This window comes from Heptranchias perlo, chromosome 27 (genome assembly GCF_035084215.1).
Source record: "Heptranchias perlo isolate sHepPer1 chromosome 27, sHepPer1.hap1, whole genome shotgun sequence".
Lineage (NCBI taxonomy): Eukaryota > Metazoa > Chordata > Chondrichthyes > Hexanchiformes > Hexanchidae > Heptranchias > Heptranchias perlo.
In genome coordinates, this window is record NC_090351.1 from 17,280,967 (window position 1) to 17,295,471 (window position 14,505).

General features: G+C 41.3%; 1 protein-coding gene across 12 annotated transcripts in view; it reads left to right on the top strand.

The window, feature by feature from the left end:
- Positions 1 to 14,505, top strand: part of LOC137344683 (ladinin-1-like) — a 98,374-nt gene that overhangs the window by 44,375 nt on the left and 39,494 nt on the right. For 11 of the 12 annotated variants that reach the window (XM_068007809.1, XM_068007812.1, XM_068007813.1 and 8 more), the window contains 2 exons: positions 8,863 to 8,975; positions 13,501 to 13,726. In XM_068007809.1, the coding sequence (XP_067863910.1) occupies positions 8,863 to 8,975; positions 13,501 to 13,726 (339 nt within the window). The remainder of the gene's footprint in view (positions 1 to 8,862; positions 8,976 to 13,500; positions 13,727 to 14,505) is intronic. The other variant, XM_068007810.1, reaches the window with a different exon arrangement.

Sequence of the window (14,505 nt, forward strand, 5' to 3'; positions counted from 1 at the left end):
TGGCGTTGGGACCATTATTGTTTCCAATTTGCATAAATGACCTGGATTCAGAAACTCAAAGCAAAGTGGTCAAATTTGCAGATGACACTAAACTTGGAGGGCCAGAGATTGGAGGAAACAACATTGTTTTTTTTAGAACAGAGGAGGTTAAGGGGTGATTTGATAGAAATGTTTACAATTATGAAAGGATAGGACAGAATAGATAGAAACAGAATGTTTCCAGTGATTGAGAGATCTAGAACAAGGGGACATGGATATAAATATAAGAGAGTTAGGACAGTGAACAAGATAAACTTTTTTTACATAGAGGATTGTGAAGTTAATGATTGAAGCAGAGACTATGTCAAGAATATATTAGACAGGTGGTTAAAGAAAAGGAAAATATAGGGTTATGGAAATAGGGTGGGCACGTAAGATTAGGATTACTACTCTTATGGAAGATAAATACACGGACTGGTTGGGCCAAACAACCTGTACTTGTGTTGTAATTCCTATGTAATTTTATGTAACGTATACTTCATGAATGCTGTTAAAATATCTAAGGATGAGTCCAAAAGAGACCTAGGACTCTTGGCAGATTCAATGCTCAGCATGTCTAACCAATGCAGTGCAGCAACCAGCAATACAATGTTAAACTACATAACCAAAAGAATAGAATACTGGTCGGTGGAACTGATGGCCAAATTGCACAGTGCTCTGGTCAGACCACAGCTTGAGTAAGTCTGGTTGTTGATACACAAAGGAAACATTCATCACTGGAGACAGGGCAGAGAAGAGCCATGAGGCTGAACCCTAGTGTCAAAGGCTTGAGTTATGAGGAATGACTGGAGAAACATGGGCTCTTTAGCCTGGAAAGGAGGCATCTGAAAGGGAAAATGATAGAAGTTTATAAGATAGTTAAGGGGATGAAAACAGTAAACACCTCTCATGCCTGCAGCTGCTTATTGGGCTTCCAAGATCAGGGCACTTGGGCTACTGATGCAGATCAGCAGCCTGAAGCTTTTGATTACCTCTAAACATACAGGGCAAGAAGAGGTGAGGGAGGGGGTTGGTTAAAAATGCAAAGCTAACAATCATCCAAATTTATTTGGCTTGCTTCTGGTCCTGCAGACTCTCAAGGGAGGCCCAGCCGACGTTCCTTCCATGAAATTGAAGTGGGACCAGGAACAGCCTCTCCCACCTCATTTGTATTGTTGTGGTGGGCCAGCACCTACTGCAGACACAGGCTCAATTCTGCTATCTACACTCCTAGGGAAGCCCCGGAAATTCGAGGGCAACATAAAAGGGATTGAGACCCAGCAAAGCAGATCTTTACTTGTTTTGAGTGACCTTTGTACCCAGGGTAATGAGTGTTCGTTGGGTCATGTGTCACGAAATTCAGCCCTTTCTTGTTTATGCTTCTCTCAGTGTAAATGTAACATGTTGCAGGTTATATTTACTGCAGAAAGTCACTGCTTAGTTACCACAACTTGCAGCAGAAAGTCACTTTTTAGCACAGTGTATCTTTACAGTGTTGCACAGGGGTCTCAGTAGGATAGTATTTAATAGCATGATGGAAACTGCTGCCTTCAACGCATGATTGAATCCAAAACTTATGAATCCTGGGGCTTTTTCCTCTGGATTTGTCAGAAACTTGAGTACCCTTACTAAAGCCAGTAGTCTGATCATTTCTGGTTTACTCTTAGTTTATTAGCTTGTTCATTTCTTACTGCTGTATGTAAGTGTATTCTCCTGAGGCTCTCCTACATGTGTAGAATTGTTCAGCTAGTGGCTCCCAGTTTTATAGCATAGAAGAGGAAGTCATGAAGATATTATATGGGAAGGTAAAAACGAGAACATTTCCTAATACACATGGTGTAAAAATATTAGAGCTGTTCAGAATTGAATTAGCTGGTAGATATTGGCGAGCTAGAAACTGCTAACTAAATTCAGTACTTAAGAAAAATTTTAATTGAGTTAAAGTGTTCTGTCAAATCAAATTCAATAATCAACAGACATATCTACCGTTTTGCTGTTTTGAAGGTAAACAGAATGATCACTTGTCAAAATTAAAGCTCAATTCAATATTAAGTACATACTGTAAATGATTCCATAGTGATGCCTTAACTAGAGAAAATAAAGAAGTCACACAGTGAATATGTGGCTGCAGGCTCCCAATCCCTTCTAGAGGAATATTTTAGCCACCAGTAGATAGAAAACGCCTCCCTTTTTATTTCTTGTTACACGATAATGAAGTTCTTATGTGTATCTCTTATAACATTTCACATTTATTCCAGCTTGGATTCACCTTAAATTTAAGTCTAATATATATGATGGGAAGTATCCTAATGGATGATCACCTCACTTTAGCAGCACTAACTCAATCTTTACATTGGAGGTGAAATCAAAGCCCTGTGTCCTGATAGCACTGAGAGTGCAACACCATATTGCTATGAGTCACCTTATCATGGTGAAAATTATGAGAGACCACGTAATTACATATCTTTCAATGATATTTGTGATTCCAGTCCAAAGGTATAAGATCAAAATACTTTATGACTCATTTGATACTTAAACTGTCATTTACCTGAAGTTTAATACAGCAGGACAGTTTTATTAATGCACACACCTATTCCAAAATTTGCTAATCACATGGACAAGAGTACTGCTGCTGTTCTATAGCCTCGACAATTAGAGTCCAACAAATTATTTGTTGATGTGGATTATTAACCTAATATTTTTATGTTTTATCCCTCATTTGAGTTATTTTCCTCTCGTATTGTAGAGTAGCTGATAATTGGTTAAGCTAATTGTAAAATTTATTGCCATCCACTTTAGACTCCAATCCAACAACTGTAAATAGTCAAGAGACCAAATGTTATTTGTGTTGTGCTAACACTAAGGTCAGGGGCGTGTAAGTGAATTGTGTTTTCCCAGGGCAATGGCTGGCTTATCTGATGCTTTGTATTATTCTGGTTACCTTGCCTTGCTTGTCGACGGGTGTTTTTGTGACTGGAAGGCCGTTTCCAGTGGGGTGCTGCAAGGCTCGGTACTAGGTCCTTTGCTTTTTGTGGTATACATTAATGATTTGGACTTAAACGTAGGGGGCATGATTAAGAAATTAGCGGATGACACAAGGATAGGCCGTGTGGTTGACAGTGAGGAGGAAAGCTGTAGATTTCAGGAAGATATCAATGGACTGGTCAGATGGGCAGAAAAGTGGCAAGTGGAGTTCAATCTGGAGAAGTGTGAGGTAATGCATTTGGGGAGAGCAAACAAAGCAAGGGAATACCTAATAAATGGGAGGATACTGAGAGGTGTAGAGGAAGTGAGGGACCTTGGAGTGCATGTCCACAGATCCCTGAAGGTAGCAGGACAGGTAGATAAGTTGGGTAAGAAGGCATATGGAATGCTTTCCTTTATTAGCCGAGGCATAGAATATAAAAGCAGGGATGTTATGCTGGAACTGTATAAAATACTAGTTAGGCCACAGCTTGAGTATTACGCACAGTTCTGTTCACTACAGAAAGGATGTAATTGCACTAGAGAGGGTGCAGAGGAGATTTACGAGGATGTTGCCAGGACTGGAGAATTTTAGCTATAATGACAGATTGGATAGGCTGGTGTTGTTTTCCTTGGAACAGAGGAGGCTGAGGGGTGATTTGATTAAGGTGTACAAAATTAGGAGGGACCTAGATAGTGTGGATAGGAAGGACCTAATTCCCTTAGCAGAGGTGTCAATAACCAGGGAGCAAAGATTTAAAGTGATTGGTAGAAGGATTAGAGTAGAAATGAGGGGAAAAAAAATTCACCCAGAGGGCAGTGGGGGTCTGGAACTCACTGCCTGAGAGGGTGGTAGAGGCAGAAACGCTCGACTCATTTAAAAAATACCTGGATGTGCACATGAAGAGCCGTGACCTGCAGGGCTACGGACCAAATGCAGGTAAGTGGGATGAGGCTGGGTGGCTCGTTTCTCAGCCGGTGCGGACATGATGGGCCGAATGGCCTCCTTCTGTGCCGTAAATTTTTCTATGATTCTATGTATGTCACTATATTGCGCTGGTACCAGGAGGCATGATGCCACACATTAGCTGCATCTTGTTGCTAATCAAGTTTAGCCCAAGAATTCCACGTGTCTTTAGCTGGTTCAAAACAGTGGAAATCTCCATCATTTGTTAATGTTGACTTGCTCCTTATGCAAGTAACTTAAGGAGGTTGAAAGCCAACTAGTTACTATCCAGGGATTCTTTCAGTATTTTGTGTAGCAGAATGTGAGGTATTTTTAAATAAATGCAAAAAAAGTTAACCACTATATAGGATTAAAATAACATTTCCAAAGAAATCAATGGAAATTATCACAATATACTTTTTAATTTGAAATATATTCATTATTTTACTGTAAGTAACTACCCAGAAAGAAGTAACACCTTTCCCTCAGGAAACACCAATATGAATTCCTTTGCGTTGTTTAAATAGGTGTAGCTCTTTGATGTGTTGATGCTACTTTGTAGTGCTCGAAAAAGAGAAACACATTTTAATTCTCCCATTAGTAACAGTCTGGGATTTTTGTACAATTCCTCTTTAATGTGGCACATTAATAACTGTCAACTGTGTTTTAATAACATGGTAAATACAGAATAAATATATGTGAAATATATTTAAATTAAGATTTAAGTATATACCAGGGTCCTGTGATGTCACTGCCTGAAACGGTAACATGTTGTTCATGTGGTTGGGGGTGACATACAGGTCCAGCTTGCTGAGTGTCAAATCTTAACCATGTTAGTATGGGGAGGCACTAAAGGGAGCCCAGTCACTGACAATGGGAAAACAGAGGGGGAGTCATTGCCTGACAGCTGTCCTCCACTTCCTAGCAGCCAGTTAACAAAGAACAGTAGCAGAGAAATAGGGCCAGCTCATCTGACCACCCTGTCCTACTGCAGAGGATGCATGTTCCAGCAACACTAAGAGGACTGAAAGAAATGGAGATATTCATACCTTCAACTAAAAAAATAAATTAGTGTGGCATAACTCCATGCCGAGCTGATGAATATAATTTTTTTAATGACATAGTCCCGAACTCTCAAATACAGCAATAAAAACTCACCCAGGATGTTTAATATGGCTGCTTGGTTGAGATTTTAATTGTAAATAATCGATATAGGTGGCTGCCAGGCCAATTTCAATGAACACTTTTATTTTGAGATACTGATCTTCCCTCATCACCTGCACGTCACAGTATAAATACCCACACTCTGCGGCATCCAACACTAGTGTGGACCCATGAAAATATACCACTCTCATTCTGCATACTGTTCTCTTCCACTTTTGCAAACCACTGCTCCCTCACTCCACAACACTCTCCACCCCCCGCTCTATGCCTATCCCCCCTCTCAATGCCACTCTCCCCTCCCCACACCACTCCCCCCTCTCCACGCCACTCTTCCCCACCCCCACACCACTCTCCTCTCCTCTACATGCCACTACCCCCTCTCCACGCCACCCCCATCCATCCCACTCTCCCCCCTGCTCCAAGCCGCTCTCCCACCACCCCCCCCCCCCACCCGCTCCAGGCCACTGTACACCACTCTCCCATTGCATACCATTGACCCCACTATTAGATTTTTGGACACTACGGGAATCAAGGGATATGGGGATTGTCGGGAAAATGGAGTTGAGGTAGAAGATCAGCCATGATCTTCTTGACTGGCGGAGCAGGCTCGAGCGGCCATATGGCCTACTCTTGCTCCTATTTCTTATGTTCTTATGTTCTCACACCATTCTATTACTGCACGCCACTCCCAATATTAAGTATGTGGGAACATAGTTCCTCCAGTCATTGAATAAGCATGTTTGTGAAGTAACCAATAAGGCAGCTGTTTAGTCAAAAGGGCCTCAACTACAATCACACATTCACCCTCCAGCTGCTTCAATATAATGTGTTTTCTGTGCACTGTTTGTCTTGTGGCTTAATTTAGGTTTGTTAGTTTTGAGCTGAGCTGAGAGCACATACCTCACCTGAATAATAATAGCTGTCTGAGAGAGGCAATCTGCTTTGCCTTTTCTCAACTTAGAATATGTCTAGAAGAGTTAGATTTCACGCCCATTTCAAAGTCTAGGAATCAGCATGTATACCTTTGGTTCCTTACCAATTCCTACATTTTGGTTGGCCCTTGAGGTTCTCTAGTTTTGATGAAAGAACAGTTTAAAAAGGAAATAGAGCTTGACATAGCACCTGGTCAAATAAAGTTACAAAGCTCTGTGTCACCCTTGAATTGCCTTTAACAGCACTTTGAGTGCTTTAACCAGTAATGAAAATGTCAAGATTACTATTCATCAGTTTAAAAACCTTTAAATTTACATTGGCAAACAGAAGACACTACATGGGTCACAGTGTGATACAGTACTTTGCAGTGAGTGGAGCCATGAAATCGCAAATGTATTATGTCCACAGGTTTAGTGTGTTTAAAAAGAAATAGATTAGTATCACACTAGGACTAGTGAAGTGTGCTATTTTTATAATGATGTATTATTGTGACACATTTTGTAGACAAAAATGAAATGTAAATATTGTTTTTGCAATTTCTGACAATAACTGCACCGACAGTCAAATACATCACTGAGGGTCACTCTGGTGTCTGGGATGCAGACAGACTTTAGCGGCATTTGAGTGCATGAAGTGGACAGCAGATGATAGCTAGAAAACCAACGATGTGGGGGTGATCGAATCATAAGGGCAGAAATGGCGAGGGAACGTTTGATGTAAAATAACATACATATGAGAGAAAAGGACAAGATCAGGCCTGGCTATGATTTATCCAATAGTTAAATAGGCCATCTACACTCAGCATCTGTAGTCTCAGGTACCACAGGCAGTCAGAGCCTGTGCAGCCATACTGAGCACCTTAAAAAGAGCATTGGCATCAAAAAAAAAGGAAAGAAAGAGAAGTAAACCTGGAGGCAGAAAGTGCAAAGTTAAACAGAAATAAAATGATGACTTTTTTTTTAATTGTATTTTTATTTTCCAATGGGTTCAGTTGTTTATTTTGTAGGTAAGGTGTGCACTGTCCTTGGCTTGTTCTGTTGTGGTCTGTGGAGCAGTGGGAATCTACTTGTGATCTGGTGCTACATTTGCATTATAAAAGTAGGCCTGTGAGAAAGTAATGTACATATTAATCCAGACACCACACATCCATTGAAAAACAGGTAATCTTTTGGGAAAAAAAATGAAACGAGACAGAACTGTCTGCAGTATTTACTGTGCCACACCCTCATAAAGTTTTCAATTAAAGCATTATTGTCTGTTATCAGCAGGCTGGACTTCGGCTCCTGACAGTTTCATGTTAAATTATTTTCTGCCACGTGACAATCACCACAGCATGTTCCTCATGCTTTGATATAGCACATGAAATATTATAATTCATTCCACAGGAGCAAATAAGAGTTCTGATTAAAGGTACACACCCAAAATGTTAACCTGCTCTTTCTCTTTACAGGTGTTGACTGACCTGCTGTGCCTTTCATAGAATCACACAACTCAGAGGGAGGCCATTCAGCCCACCATGCCTGTGCCGGCTCTTTGAAAGAGCTATCCAATTAGTTCCATTCCCCTGCTCTTTCCCCATAGCCCTGCATTTTTTCCTTTCCAAATATATATCCAATTTCCAGCATTTTCTATTTTTATTTTAGAATACCAGCATTTGCAGTTTTATTTCTTTTTTATTCATAATAATAGTGGAATGATAATTCACAGCACAGGCTGTTACAAATATGCAGAAGAACCTCAGACTGCACAGTTAGTCCAATCACTGAAGGTTGAAATTGAGATATAAACGATATAATGATTTCTGTGTTTTTTTTACATAGCGATTAAGTTAATAGCAATGCTGAGCATACAGTCATATAATAGGACATTATTGAGGATAGGTAACTCAATCAAAGGATGCACTGATCTTTCATTTATCATAAATTATGTTTCTAAAGCATTTTTATACTGCTTTATTATCCACTGATCACTACAGTTCCTGCAAAACCACTGACACTATATGACAAGCAATAAAATGATTTACAGATAACTGCAAAAGATGAAAGCAGAGAACATATGGATGGGAGCTTAGGTTTTCGAACTGATGCTTTAGTGATTTGAATATGTGTCTTCAGTTGTGAACAGAGATTCTGATCCACATTATTACAGGCTAAATGGAAGCACAAATCTAGACGGACTGAAAAGTTTTCAATATTTCCCAATGACTAACTTGTTTAGTGACTGATGTTAGAGCATATTACACATTACCTGTTAATACCAAACATCATGACACACCAATGAAAATGTCTCCTTAATTATACAGGCAGGAGCGCAGTCATACATTAAAATGTGAGCTTGAATGCTGTCAAAATGATCAGTGTTTGAGTCTGCACCACATTCATGCTGCTGATTGTTGCTTAGACAGGATGTAATTCTGTTCAAACTCTCCACGCTTATGCCGGATCCCTTATTGGGCAGGGAACTCTCAGTGTAAGGAGTGCCTGCCACCAGTCCTGCCCCTACTGACATGTCTGGCCTGGTAAGGGGTGAGCGGAGGCTCTGCACCTTGCAAGGCCGTGCGGAATTTCCCAACTGAAGTTATGACCCGTGTATCCAGGCCCCGGCCTGTTTCTGAGCCATTCCATTGGAGTCCAGTTGGAATTATGATGGGAGCCTGGAAGAACGGCCAAGGAAATTCGGCCCCTAGATGATGATTTTTATGTAATGGAACTTTTTTAATGTGCACTAATATACAAAAGATTCCTGTAACAATATGTTATATTTGATAACAAATATACAACCCAAGCTTTAACTAGTCACTGAAATTGCTTTACATAGATTATTTTCTTACTTTTAAGCAGGAAAAGGAGACCAACAACAGTGCAGCAAGTACGCAGAATCATTCCAATACAGAAAACACTTGTAGTCAATCGCCACTCAGTCCCATACACACCACACGGGTCTTTATAAGGTAAGGATGCCCCTTATTTGTAGATTATTTCATATTATGCATTGTACTTGTGTGAGAGTCACATTATTATTTAAAATGTGGTCTCCCTACCACCCATACCTAATATAAAGTAAAGAACATAATACTTAGGTTCCAAAGTGAAAGCTGTCTCATCCATTTCTTTCACGAGTACAATATTCAACTTGATTTAATTTAATTGCAGATTGGGCACATTGTCATTTCAGATTCACCCCTCAACTGCTTACACATTTGTACCAAAAAACTTGAACCAATATCTTTATCCTACACATGTGTACCTTACAGATCAGGCCAGAAAATCAGGCTACAGTTGGAACTCTAAAGACCAGAAATATTTGGATTTGAACACTAACCTGCTTTTCCCTAAAAAGGCAAGATAGTTTTGTAGCTTAAATCCAAAACCTTTGGGAGAACTATCAGCCACAGTTTTATTTATCCTTGGTGCATTAACAAGCATTGAATTATCCATTGGCAATATTACTAGTTTCACTTCCACACATCTCCCTCTGCCTCTACCCTCTTCCTCTCCTTCTCAATCTTCCTATCCTTCTCAGTCTCCCATTACCTCTCCTTCTCCCTCTCCCTCACTTTCTCCCACTTCCTCTCCCTCTCAATCTCCCTCTCCACGCTGCCAAAAAAACAACCAGCTGTTGTGCAAGATGTGATCAAATAGCTCAACTGATTGATCACCAGACTGGGCCCTGGTCTTGCATTCGAAACCTGAGTTTGATCATCCTTCTGAGATGCATAAAATCAGCACCATGACTTAGGATGAGAAGAAAAAAACCAGGAGATAGTGTGGACTGAGTCAAAATGTCTTGGTCCAATTATTCTCCATCCTTTAATTCCACTTCATCTGAAGACCAAACTTGGTCTTGACTCCCCATTGTTACTGAAGATCAACTAGTGATATAATAATAATCTTATGTCTACTTACACTTACTATCAACTTTTTTCTGTTATAACCTATGTCTGCATTTATAATGGAAATGACCTATTAGACTTGTCACATTGTAATTGTACCCACCTGCCAGTGGTAGCACTGTAGACCCTCAATTTTGCATTTCCCAGCTCCTCAGTCTGTACCGCAGAGAAACTCCTGTTCATCAATCAACTCTACTTCTCCGCTGCCCAAATTGCCGCAAATGTTGCTATTTAACTCTAAGTGAAATAAAGACAGAATCTATGACTTTAAAATGATGCTTGAATTACATCTGTGTGCTCTTGTTCAATAATCCCCTGCTTGCTAACTCCATTTCACCTGAAGACTGCATTTGGGCTTGACTCCTGATGAGCAATGCCACGGAGATTGATTATATTTTATTAAGTAACTGTGCAGTGTATCATGCAATACTTACAGGGGCGCTAGGAACACTTCGCTGTTGAGGGATTGGGTCATTTGGCAATAGTCCATGGTTCAGGAGGTATCAAAAATCTTACAAATGTGGTGATGGACCATTTCGGATTGGGTTTGACCTCTGTGGAGCATTAGAGTGGGTTGTTTGCAGCTTCACTCTTTCTTGGGGTGGGGGGGTGGGGGAGGTGATGGTGGTCTGGGTCCGTGTGGGACGCACCGGGATTACGTGGGTTTCTAGGAATAGGTTCCAGACTGCCTCGTATTTCCTAAGTTTCCAGTGGCGTTCGTACATCAGCCTCTCTGATTGGCAGATGCCCGACAGATGTTTCACCAACATGTTTTTATTGGAAAATGTTATTCTCCATTACAGTGGGGAGAATGCATCGTTTGACAATGAAAGCAATGAAAGGTTGCATTATCCTGCATATTGCTCCATAGTAGGTAGGCCTAGCAGGCATAGACCCAGATCTGCAGGGATTGTGAGGCCTTACATACTCTCTGTTGTTTTCTGGATTGCTGTCCAAAAGATTGAATGAGGGGGAAGGATCAGAACATGCACAGCAGTGTGCCCTTCTGGCTGTAGTTCTCCTGCATCTGTCTCCCAGGAATGGGTGGAATTTGTGGACCATGTGTAGGGTGCAATAATCTTGATGTATTATGTTGAGAGGCCCTCGCGTATTGTGCTGCAGGTGGTAGTTGTGAGGCTCTTTTCCCAAAAGGTCTCCTTTCTTCCCCTGTTATTTGGTGGCTTAGGTCTCATTCCAAAGCTGCTTTAAGTTTTCTCTGTTGACTTTTGACCTTTAAGCAAACATGATATTGGAGATGTATTTGTGGAGCTTTGTCAAGGAATGGAGGTACACTTCCAAAGGGGTCATTTTTTGAGCATCAGTGGGTCTTAGAAGAGATTTTTAATTTGGAGATAGGGGAATAAGTCATGCTGGGTGAAATGGGTCTTATCTGTCAGTTGCTGGAAGACCATTATGTGGCCTTTGTCGAGAAGCTGACCTATTCTGGTAATGTCTTCATCATGCTATGTTTGGAGCAAGTTTCCTATTGTGCCAGATTGGGAAAAGGGTCATTAGGTCCTGTAGGATTTCCAAGAAGGTGCAGACCTCTTTCCAGTTGGTCAGTGTTTACGAAGGACAGGCTGTGTAGGGACATTATCTGGGAGGCCCCGGTTTCCATGCCTGGCCAAGAGTTGCGGTGCAAGCCAGGTTCTAGACTATTACTGCCTGCAGTTTTACTCCTCAATAGTAGTACCAGAAATTCAGAAGGCTGAGCCACTTTCATGCTTGGGGAGCTGCAGGCATTTCAGATATATTCGCAACTTTTTATCTGCCCATAGAAACCTGGTCTCGGAATAGCTGCATTGGGCTTCTGGCTGCATTTGAAACACATAGAGGTAGGCAGGGGAAAACATTCATTTTATTGTGCTTACCCTACCCAGAAGCAATCTTAGTTGCTTGTTCCATCTATATAGGTCAGCATGCGTACTGGCCAGGATAGAGGGAAACTTTTTTTTGTACAGGTCAGTGAACTTGGAGTTTACTGTTACCCAGATGCCTTTTGAAGCCAGATTCTGACCATATAAAATGGTGGGTTTCATGGATAAATTTGGTGGGGGTGGGGGGTGGTGGACGTCCCTTCCAATTTGGAGAAGTCCTGAGATCTTCTGGAAGATGTTGGGAAGTGAGGTGGTGGGATTAGTTACACAAAATAGGAGGTCATCAGTGTACAGTGATAATTTGTGTTTGGTGCCTCCACTTTTGACTCTATAGCCTTCCAAGTTCATTCTGATACTTGCTGCCAGGGCTATATGGTAAATATGAAGAGGAGAAAGGATAAGAAACACCCTTGTCTGGTCATTTAATGGAAGGGGAATGCAGAAGAGTTGAGGTAATTGGTACGCACTTTGGATGGTAAGTTCGAGTTTAGAATTTTTACCTATTTCCAGAATGTGCAATCAGAGGCCATATACATGAGCACTGCAAAAAGAAATTTCCACTCTACTCAGTCAAATGCTTTCTCTGCATCCAGGCAGAGTATTATGCAGATGCCGGTGTTGTTACAGTGATGTACAATGATGAATAGGTATTTGGTGTCTTCCACTGGCTGGTGGTCCCATATAAAACTGGTTTGGGCAGTGTGGGCTAGACCAGGGGTGACTGTGTCCAGTCTTGTGGCCAGGGTCTTTGCCAATAATCATTCCAATGGAGACCACCCTCTGTGGACAGGGCTACTGGTATAGAGTGACTGAATAAGTCTTTATTACTGTAATTTTTACCAGGGTTTTGAGGATTGTCTTCTGCGGTTTCATTAAAAACGATGCCCTTGCCTACAATGCGGTAATTTTCAAGGAATACGACACTCACCTGACGAAGGAGAAAGCCTCCGAAAGCTTGTGATTTTTAAATAAAACTGTTGGACTATAACCTGGTGTTGTAAGATTCCTTACATTTACAATGTACAAAGGCACTGTTATTCTCTATAATGTGAACCACTGGTTCATGATGACTGAATAAGTCAAAATCTGTTTTTATTACATGGCATTTTTAGCAGTGTTTTGGGATCACATTCCACAATTCTGTCCACTTTTCCTGTGAAAATCAAAAACCACTGGTCTTGTCCAAGGGTAATCCTTTTCTCTTTCACTCTGCAGTGTAGTACTCCATCTTGTGGTCAGTTTGAGAACTGTTGAAACTTATCAGTGATTGGCAAGATACAGTTTTTTTTTATTTGTTCATGGGACATGGGCGTCGCTGGCGAGGCCAGCATTTATTACCCATCACTAATTGCCCTTGAGGAGGTGGTGGTGAGCGGCCTTCTTGAAGAGCTGCAGTCCGTGTGGTGAAGGAAGGGAGTTCCAGGATTTTGACCCAGCGACGATGAAGGAACGACGATATATTTCCAAGTCGGGATGGTGTGTGACTTGGAGGGGAACGTGCAGGTGGTGTTGTTCCCATGTGCCTGCTGCTCTTGTCCTTCTAGGTGGTAGAGGTCGCGGGTTTGGGAGGTGCTGTCGAAGAAGCCTTGGCGAGTTGCGGGTATTCCTGGGATTTCATTGCTTGGCAAGCACTTTGTAACAGCCTATGATGTGTCATAAGTACTATATACTAATTTAAATTTGTACTTAATACACTTACCTCACAGTTTAGGAAAGCCAAAAGAAGTGAAAAGCCCAACGAGGCTGAAAACACAACTGAGTCTGGAGAATAACAAGTGCTATCAGGAAGAGAAAAGCAGCACAAAGATTGCAAATGATTGTCCCAAATCTCAGGCAAGAGTGACAGAGTTCAAAGCAAATGAAAGAGGAGAGCATGAGAAAACAAGACAAGAGCCGTTTAAGAGAGAGAGTAACAACAAAGAAGGGACACAGGTAAGGCAGTAAATTGAATGGCTGTTTCAGAAACTAGAACATTGCATAGGTTGTTATAGTAAGACCAGATGTTGTTATTACCTGCTACTATCAGTATTTGTGATTATATCATTATTATAAGTAAGGTGAGGTCCCATCCGCCTGTAACAATAGTTCAGATAGACACTAAAGATCCCATGATGTTCTTCCAATTTCCTGGCCAACATTCCCTTCTCAACTGACACCCCCAAAAATAAGTTATCTGGCCATTGACATCTCATTGCTGTTGTGGGACCTGGTGGAATGCGAAATGTTTGCCTACATAATAACAGTTATTGCACTTCAAAAAGTAATTTGTTGTGTGTAAAGTGCTTTGGGACGTTTCTGAAAGATGAGGTAAAGTGCAATGTAAATGAAAGTTCTTTCTTACAGATCAACAGGCTTTCTCTGGGTCCAGCGGTCACTGATTGCACCCATGTTGCCATTTAGACCTCTGTCCCCTATCTGAACCAAAAGAGATATTATTCTCTCATTCTAAATATTTGTATAAGGAGTGATTGTGCTGACTGCCTGTAAGGATTCATTAACAGTCTGCTGTAACTCTGCTGACCCCATGAAGCTGCTGCAGGCCTTTAAGTTCCACAGCAGCACATAAGCTCCTGTTTCGCCTTCCCTCCCATCCCCCACCACATGGCAACCTGCCAACGAAAAGCAGGAGCTGGCCAGATTGTTAAAATTAGGCTGACCCAGGGAGCTGAGACAAGGTCAGCCTACTTCAATTCTGGCTAGCACGAATGGCA